The sequence below is a fragment of the Camellia sinensis genome, chromosome 5 (assembly GCF_055761805.1).
Source record: "Camellia sinensis isolate YWXY chromosome 5, ASM5576180v1, whole genome shotgun sequence".
NCBI classification, from domain to species: Eukaryota; Viridiplantae; Streptophyta; class Magnoliopsida; order Ericales; family Theaceae; genus Camellia; species Camellia sinensis.
This window is the reverse complement of record NC_138965.1, coordinates 12,004,784-12,013,472: the sequence shown is the minus strand read 5'-3', so window position 1 is coordinate 12,013,472 and position 8,689 is coordinate 12,004,784. Positions and strand designations below refer to the sequence as shown.

The 8,689-nt window shown below is 34.4% G+C and overlaps 1 protein-coding gene and 1 long non-coding RNA gene across 2 annotated transcripts; one reads left to right on the top strand and one right to left on the bottom strand.

Annotated features, from left to right (window-relative positions):
• Window positions 1-520: 520 nt before the first annotated feature.
• LOC145791221 (uncharacterized) lies at window positions 521-2,251 on the top strand. Its single transcript, XM_082871542.1, has 2 exons — window positions 521-1,149; window positions 1,639-2,251. Exons 1-2 carry the CDS (start codon window positions 521-523, stop codon window positions 2,249-2,251), a joined length of 1,242 nt encoding a protein of 413 aa, XP_082727668.1.
• A 4,374-nt stretch (window positions 2,252-6,625) lies between these two features.
• Window positions 6,626-8,350, bottom strand: LOC145790039 (uncharacterized). Its single transcript, XR_014328670.1, has 4 exons — window positions 8,167-8,350; window positions 7,925-8,043; window positions 7,042-7,164; window positions 6,626-6,900 (listed from the first exon to the last, which is right to left on the bottom strand). It is a non-coding gene; the product is annotated as an uncharacterized LOC145790039 (long non-coding RNA).
• Between the last annotated feature and the right edge of the window lie 339 nt (window positions 8,351-8,689).

Genomic DNA, 8,689 nt, shown 5'->3' with positions numbered 1-8,689 from the left:
TGTGGGCGAAGTCTTTGAATATGTTGTATATAGTTTTCTTAGGTTGACTTGGACTTATATGATCCTGTATGTACAGAACCTTGTGTAGTACATATTTTGTTGTGAGTTATTAATATGCATATGTATGGTTTGCTATAATATGCCATGTAAGCACAGCTCTTTGGACAAAGTTTTAAATTGCTTCTGTTTGACCTCTATTAACTCTGTTAAAATACGTTTGGTTTGGTTTGAGGCCGTAGGTAATCTCATGATTACTGGCCGGTTATGTCCTTAACCCACGGGGGCGGGTTCGGGTCATGACAGCTGTGCTGGACCAAGGTTGACATGGTCTAATAATCGGAAAGAATAGGCCAACACTATGGTTAGACTGGACAGAGCGATGTGCAACACTAAGTGGCGAACTTTATTTCCGGATAGAGTAGTCAGAAACCTACCTCGAACATATTCCAACCACTCCCCAATGATGGTGTTCACTTAAGGTAAGTCTCACTTTAACCCTTCTAGTAGGCCCTTTAAATTTATGGCTGCGTGGATTACCCATGAGGACTTTAAATTTGTGGTTGAGTCTAGTTGGGCTATTTCCTCACCCTCCCTGAGTAACAGTCTTGAGATTCTTTCTCATGCAGCTAGTAATTGGAATAAACAGGTTTTTGGAAACATCTTTAGAAGGAAGAGATGGCTTCTTGGGAGGATTGAGGGAATCCAAATCGCTCAAGCTTCTAATTATTCCCACAACCTACACCAATTGGAACTTGATCTTGTTGAACAATATAACCTTGTTTTGTATCAAGAAGAGCTTCTTTGGTTCCAAAAAGCTAGAGCCAAGTGGATTACTCAGGGTGAAAGAAATACCAAATTCTTCCACCTCACTACCCTGGCTAAAAGAAGAATGAGGAAGACTGAGATCCTCAAGGATGCTAATGGGGTGTGGGTAGACCAACCTGACCAACTCAAAACTTTGATCACCAACTACTTTGAGAATCTCTTCAACCATACTTTACCTGGCTATCTCTCATCCAGTTGGAATAACCCGGTAAGGTGCCAGCTGACTCAGGAGGATAATTCTGATCTTACCCATGACATTTCTGATGAGGAAGTGTGGAGAGCTGTTAAGAATCTTAGTGCTTTCAAAGCACCTAGGAGGGATGGGTTCCATGCTATTTTTTACCAAACTTAATGGTCTATTATTGGTGCCTCTGTGTGTGATTTTGTGAGACAGTGTTTTTGGACTAACCAAATCCCTAGAGAAGTGAGCAGAACTCTTATTGCTTTGATTCCAAAAATTGACAACCTTGAGAGTGTGAAACAGTTTAGACCTATCAGTCTTTGTAATGTGTCCTATAAGATCATTTCTAAAATCATTGTTAATGGGCTGAGGCCTCTCTTGAATAAGATTATTCGTCCTAACCAGAGTAGTTTCATCACTGGTAGGAATACCAGTGACAATGTTATTGTTACTTAAGAAATTATTCACTCTTTGAATAATAAGAAAGGTAAGAAGGGAGGCTTGGTTTTTAAAATTGACTTGGAAAAAGCTTATGACAATATTTCTTGGGATTTCTTAAAACAAACCTTGGAGGAATTTAACTTTGATACTACTCTTATTGAACTTATCATGTGTTGTGTGACCACTGTTAGCACTGCTATCATCTGGGATAGGGAACCTCTGGAGGAATTCATACCCTCTAGAGGGTTGAGACAAGGTGACCCCTTGTCCCCATATCTGTTTATGCTTTGTTTAGAAAGACTCTCTAATATGATTAGTCTTCCAGCTAATAGTAAGGCTTGGAAGGGTGTGGAGACTTCCCGAGGGGGGCCTAAACTTACCCACCTCTTCTTTGCTGATGACTTAATGCTATTTGGCCAAGCTACTACATCCAACTGTAATATAATCATGAAAATTATGAATGAGTTTTGTGAGCTTTCTGGTTTGAATATCAACTCCCATAAATCCAAGCTCTTTGTATCCCCTAACATTGATAGGAGGAATGCCAAAGAGTTCAGTACCTTGTGTAGTATTCCTCTTACCTCTGATTTAGGTAGATACCTGGGTGTTCCTGTTATCCATGGCAGGGTTAACAGGAGTCACTTTTCTAACATCTTGGAGAATATGCAAAAAAGGTTGGCTGGTTGGAAAGCCAACACTCTTTCCATGAATGGTAGAGCTACTCTCATCAAGTCTGCGGCCTCTACTATCTTTTCTTATTCTATGCAGACAATGCTTTTGCCATCACAAATTTGTAGTGATTGATAGGCTTAGCAAAAATTTCCTCTAGAGAGATACTATAGACAAGAAAAAAAATACACCTTGTCAAATGGGATGTTGTGTGCAACATGAGGAAATATGGTGGCCTTGGGATTAAGAAAGCTAGAAATCAGAATCTAGCTCTGCTCTCGAAGCTAGACTGGAATCTGATTAGCCACAAAGACAGCTTGTGGTGTGAGGTTTTGAGGACTAAATACCTCAAAAATAATTCCTTCTTTAACTTGGAAAAAGCAAGGCATGCTTCTCATGTTTGGAGAGGTATTATGAAAACTAGGCGCATTTTAAGGAAATGTGCGAAGTGGAAGGTCAGTGATGGCAACAGTGTGAATGTTTGGAAGGATTGGTGGTGTGGAAACAGTTCCTTTGAGGAATTTGTGTCTGGTACCACTCAAACTAACCATGCTATTGATAACCTTTTTACCAATTTGAGAGAGCTGCTAGGGGATAATGGGAATTGGGATGTTGACATTGTGAGATGTAACTTTCCCCCATGCCTAGCTGCCCTTATTCTAGGGACTCCACTCCCTGTTGACAATGGGCTGGACTTACCCTTATGGAAGGGGCCCCCTGGTGGAGAGTTCTCCATTTCATTTGTGTATAACTTGTTGTTAGGTTGTGAGAACATGGAGGAGGATTAGACATGGGTGTGGAAATTGAGATTACCTCAGAAACTGAAAGGTTTCTTGTGGACTGTTCTCCATGGGAAGCTTCTCACTAATCACATGCGACTGAGAAGAGGATTAACCAACAACCCTCAATGCCGCAGGTGTAACGGGGTTGAGGATATCAACCACCTATTTAGAGATTGTTATATGGCAAAAAAAATGTGGCTCATTATTTTTGAGAAAAAGTGGTACTTGGATATGCTGCAGAGGACTTGGATGGATTGGCTTAAGAGGAATGCTCAGAGCAAAACACACTTTTCTGACCAACTCTCTTTGTATTTTATTTTTGTGGTATCTCTATGGAAGATTTGGAAAAACAGAAATGGTTTTGTTTTTGAAAGAAAATCTATTAGTCCCCAAGAGAGTGCTAAATTCATCTTTGACTACTCTAGAACAATCCATCAGGCATTCCTCCAGCATGCTACACAACCCAGACCTTCATATAGACTCATTAACTGGTGCTTACCTCTTGCAGGAAGATTGAAACTCAACACTGATGGCAGCAGGAAACTCAGAGGAGATGGAGGCTTTGGTGGGCTGATTAAAGATGAACATAGAGCTTGGGTGTGTGGCTACTATGGCTGCTTGTAACTAGAGACAAGCCTAGAAGCTGAGCTTTGGGCTCTGTATAAAGGGCTCACAATCATTCTCCAAAAAGGCATGAACAATGTCATCATTGAAACAGATGCGATGCAAGTGGTTTAACTGATGAACGAGAAAATAGGTGACAACTGCCCATTCCCGAACTTGGTTGAGGATGCTAGAATTCTGCTCCGAGGCTGTCAATGCACCGTCCAACATGTATGGAAGGAAGGAAGGAAATCTTTGTGCTGATGCCTTGGCAAAATTTGGAGCTCAACAACCCGAAGACATGCTGGTAGTGAATGAACCACCAGCTGAAATTCAAAGTCTGCTTGTCGCAGACATGATAGGTCTATCTAGGGAACGGGCCTAGTCCCCATTGTTTGCTTTATTTTCCGATGTACCCAAAAAAAAAAAAAAAGATCTACTTAAAAATAGATTTGACCCAGGATTTGTATAATGGACTCAAATTATGCATTTATGTCCGATTATGACTTTAATTCTTATTCAGATTTAATTATGTGAATAAAAAAATTAGTTAATTATATTGACTTTCAATAAGGTTTGGTTTGTTTGGAGAGGTTTAGAGAAAATACACGAGTCTTGTAAGTTTGAAACAATTATATGGAACTCTTTTATACTGTATTTGGTTAGGAGATTTGAGAAAAGATTTGAAAAAGGAAATGAAAAAATTATGTGAAATGTGAATAAATATACCTATATTTCACATAATTTCACACGCTTTTTTCCTTTTCCTTTCCAAATCTCTCCCCAAATCCCCTAACCAAACACAGCATTAAGATTTTAATTAATATAACATATAATTTTATTTTTATTAAAAATTTATTAGTTATATAAATGAAAAATAATCACTCTGTTTGGTTTCAGTTTTCAAAATCCACTTTTCAAAAAATTTTATTTTTTCATTTTTCGTATTTTTTTTGTTTTCACTGAATTTTTTTTAATATTTTAAGCAATTTTTTTAATTTTTAAACACATCTAACATAAATACACTTAAAAAAGTATAATATTTGTAAAAAAAATATTTAAAAAATTCACTAAATATCAAAAATATCAAAAAATAAAATAAAAATTCAGTATATTTTTCATATTTTCGTGTATTGATTAATTTTTTAAAATATTTTTTCACAAATATTTTACTATTTAGATACATCTAAGTAAGGTACATCTAAAAAATTTTAAAATTTTTTTTAACATTTTTAAAATATTCATTAAAAACAAAAAGTACAAAAAACATAAAATTTAATTTCTAGAAAATTAAATTCAGAAAACTGAAACCAAACACATTGAATATTTTCATATGTTTTATATTGAAACGTATGTTTTATATTGTGTGACTTTGTGTTTTTATACCATCTACATTAGTATTGGTCTTTTTTATTTTACTAAAAAAACATTAATATAATTATGCCAAAACTCTATAACTTGTTATATTTTCTTCAAATCTCAAAATAAGTATGTGTAATTTATTTAAAATTTTAAGTAAAAGTTGGGTAAGCACTTCTTTACTCTAGGGGTGTACAAAAAAAGGGGGTAAAAGTGGTAAATCGATCCAATCCAGTCTAAATAGCCAATTTTGATTTTTATTTGTTTCAATTCTAGTTTTGGTTCTAAAATTTGTGGAACCATTCAAATCGGTCTGATTCTCGATTCCAAATCTTTGGTTACAGTACCAAACAGAGCTGTAACATATTTATTTATTATTTTTTTATATTTTTTATATGTAAAAATTATTATTAAAATATAAAAAGTCTCTTATAAGATTTGGACACTAGCCTTCATTGTAAAATTGGTAAATTCTAACCAACTTAACCAAATTAATTATCATTAATTTGTTTACTAACATAAAATATATATCATATTTATTGTTATATAAAATTTCTAGAATTGCAAAATAAAACTAAACTAAACTAAACCAATTTCTATGATTCAATTTTGGTACGATTTCACAATTTAACAGTTTGGTTACGATTCTAATTTTTCTAAAAACGATTCCTACAGGTCAATTCTTGATTTATTCTAAAATCGGATCAATTTAATCCATGTATATTCCTACTTTACTCATTTCATATGAAAGAGTTAAGATTTTGATTCGTATTACGGCCAAGATTTTGAATTTATAAAAAAAAAACTCTCCCTTAAAAGAAGAGCACTCGGTTTATAAATCCAATTTTAAATTTTCTTTTCCTAAAAGTCTACACTCTAAAATAATTTACTTATAAAGACAAGTTCTATAAAACGACCAAATTAGCCATGCATATAGGTTATACGGTGGAAAAAGAAAATCAAAGCTTACTTCTCTCTTCTCTCTCTCTCTTCATTTCCAGCACCAACACCATCGTCCTGACGCTACCGTCTCTGACACCACCTCCAACACCACCGTTGCCATCTCAACCACCCCTATCTTCTCTTTCTTCTCTCTTTCTCTTCATCTTCAACACCACCACCACCATCCTCCCCCTCCCCCCAACACCACCATGGCTGTCTCAACCGCTGACGATCTCGGATTTGTGATCTTCAATCTACTCTCTCCAATTTGGTCCCTGCCTCGATCCCGGATCATACATTACTACAAAAACAGATAAAGATCACACTTTTTTTGTGTGATGTATGTTATTTAATCACACATTTTAAGTTTTATTAAAGTGTGATCTTTGGGAGTGTGATTAAAAGTGGTCATTTTTAATCACACTTTTTAAGTGTGATTAAAAATATTTAGATCACATCTTTTAAGTGTGATTAAAAATATTTTGATCACATCTTTTAAGTGTGATTAAAAGTATTTAGATCACACCTTTTAAGTGTGATCTTTGGAAGTGTGATTAAAAAGGGTCATTTTTAATCACACTTTTTAAGTGTGATTAATAACATTTCGATCACACCTTTTAAGTGTGATTAAAAATATTTACATCACATCTTTTAAGTGTGATTAATAACATTCACTACTAAAAAAAATACTTTTTGCGACCGTCACATGCCGTCACAAATAATAAAAATACAGTCGCAAAAGACTTTTTGCGACAGCTATTTTGCCATCGCAAAAAAAAAATAAAAAAAAAAAAAAAAAACACTTTTGGCGACCATAGTTTTACTGTCGCAAATAATTATTTATTAAAAAAAATCATATATGGGTTTGCTACAACAAAAAAATCAATTACAAGCACCAAACAATTTTTTGTAAATGAAAAATAACAAAATTAACAAATTAATTAAATTTATAATAGACATTATCCATTAATCATCTTTAAATACACTGTACTAAAAAATTCAAGTCTTCAAAAAAAAAAAAAAAAAAAAGAAGAGCAACATAATTTTTGGCTCCCAACATCAACCGCTCGATCATATCAACTATTCCCTCAACAAAATCTACAAAAACATATATCAAACTTGACTTGAAAATTTAATGCACTTAAATGTGTTAGTTTAGCTTAAAATAATCAAAATAAAACTATGTCAGTGACCTATCTCTATGGCAGATCAGTGATTTGCAACAAGAGTTTCAATTACCTTAAGAGCAACTTCAAGCTTAACTATGGGATCACTTAATTATGGCGTTCGGAATTATATAATAGTATTGTGGCGAGAGATTTCCCTAAGAACTCCACCATCACCACCACCTACAACCAAAACCTGCATCAAGTAATTCAATTAAATTTAGCACAAATACCTAACAAACAGAATAATTATAGATTGCATAAACATGAAGAGCAGAAGATAGCTAGCTCTACCAACAATGTTTTCCTCAATCATTGGCAACTTAAATTACAAGTTCTCTTTCTACTTGTAAATATGATGAATTGAGGCTGAGAGTACATAGAAATATTATTTGTTCACAATTTAACAATGAGACAAAAACAAGGTGAGTCTTATATTCAATTCTAGAATTAAATTTGTCATACAATGCCTTCAATCTAATAGAAAGAGTAAATTTTGCACATAGAACTCAAATACTATTTTGTCTGAAATTCCTTGGGAAGAGTGTGCAACATAGTGATAAAAAAAGAATGGTGCCACACAGCCTTGCCTCTAACGAAAGTCGAACCCTTAACCTCTCATACATGAAAAGTAGGAAGTTGATGTTGTTGGGTTAGAAGACTGTTTGGCACATATAAAATAATTACTTAGAATCAAGAAATTTTGGAAAGAGGGTGATGAGTTTTTTCACCCAATTTAGAGTAATGCCCTGTTTCTAGAAATTAATGCAAGAAATTAGTGAGGTAGAGATGACAAGTGATGTTGATGAGAAAGTGAAATGATGGTGAAATTGAAAAAAACATGAACGATTCAAAATGAAAGTTGTAGTAGAAGAAATTGGGGACATGGATCTGGGTTTATCAGAATTTTTTTTTCCGAAAGGTCTCTAAAATCATAATCAATGCTTTAGGTTTACCTAGATCCAAAAACTCAAGCCCAAGATAGGGAATGAGAGGCTTTGGTATAACTATAGTTGGATGTCCAGCATAGGCCATCAACAGAGGAAGAGCAGCAATTGATGGCAATAATAATTTCCTATTCTTCAAAGTCAGAAAGACCTAGTTTAGCATTAACTTTGAATGCAGTAATGCAAAGAGAAAACAGTGCTCTTGAAATAAATGGGCCGATAAATCCAAAAAATATGATTGGAATACTCACACTCTCCAAGGGACATCGAGGACATCATCTACAAATCCAAGCAAAATCATGAAGCAGATGGATGCCAAAGCCGCATTGTACTCAACAAGCCATTGCACATATTAATAATCAACAGTTCAGTCTATCACTAGTTAGAGCAAATAATGTTCCTCACCTAACAATGCAGAAGAAAGAGGGTTGTAATACCCAAAAAATTACAAAGAGAAGACACAATTAAGGAGGAAAAATAGAAGTACAACACTTGTTACAACTTACAACATACAACATATGACACAGAAGTGCATAACAAACTCACACATCCTTACAATAAAGTACAATTGACAAAGCCAAAAAGAAAAGATGGTCACCATATACAATAAAGTAAATTACAAAATCATTAAAACTGGTAGCTAATAATTTTTTTTTCCCGGAAGTATATTAAGAAAGCATCAAGAGGGGATGCCACCCAATTCCCAATTCATGGAAAGGAATCTGCCAAAATGGGGTTGCTTTCCAACCATCTCATTGTAATAGGTAATTTACT

Coding starts and splice junctions, on each gene's coding strand:
- LOC145791221 (XM_082871542.1), top strand. CDS start 521: ATGGCTGCGTGGATTACCCATGAGGACTTTAAATTTGTGGTTGAGTCT. Junction 1,150..1,638: donor AAAGCACCTAGGAGGGATGG/GTTCCATGCTAT, acceptor GACCACTGTTAG/CACTGCTATCATCTGGGATA.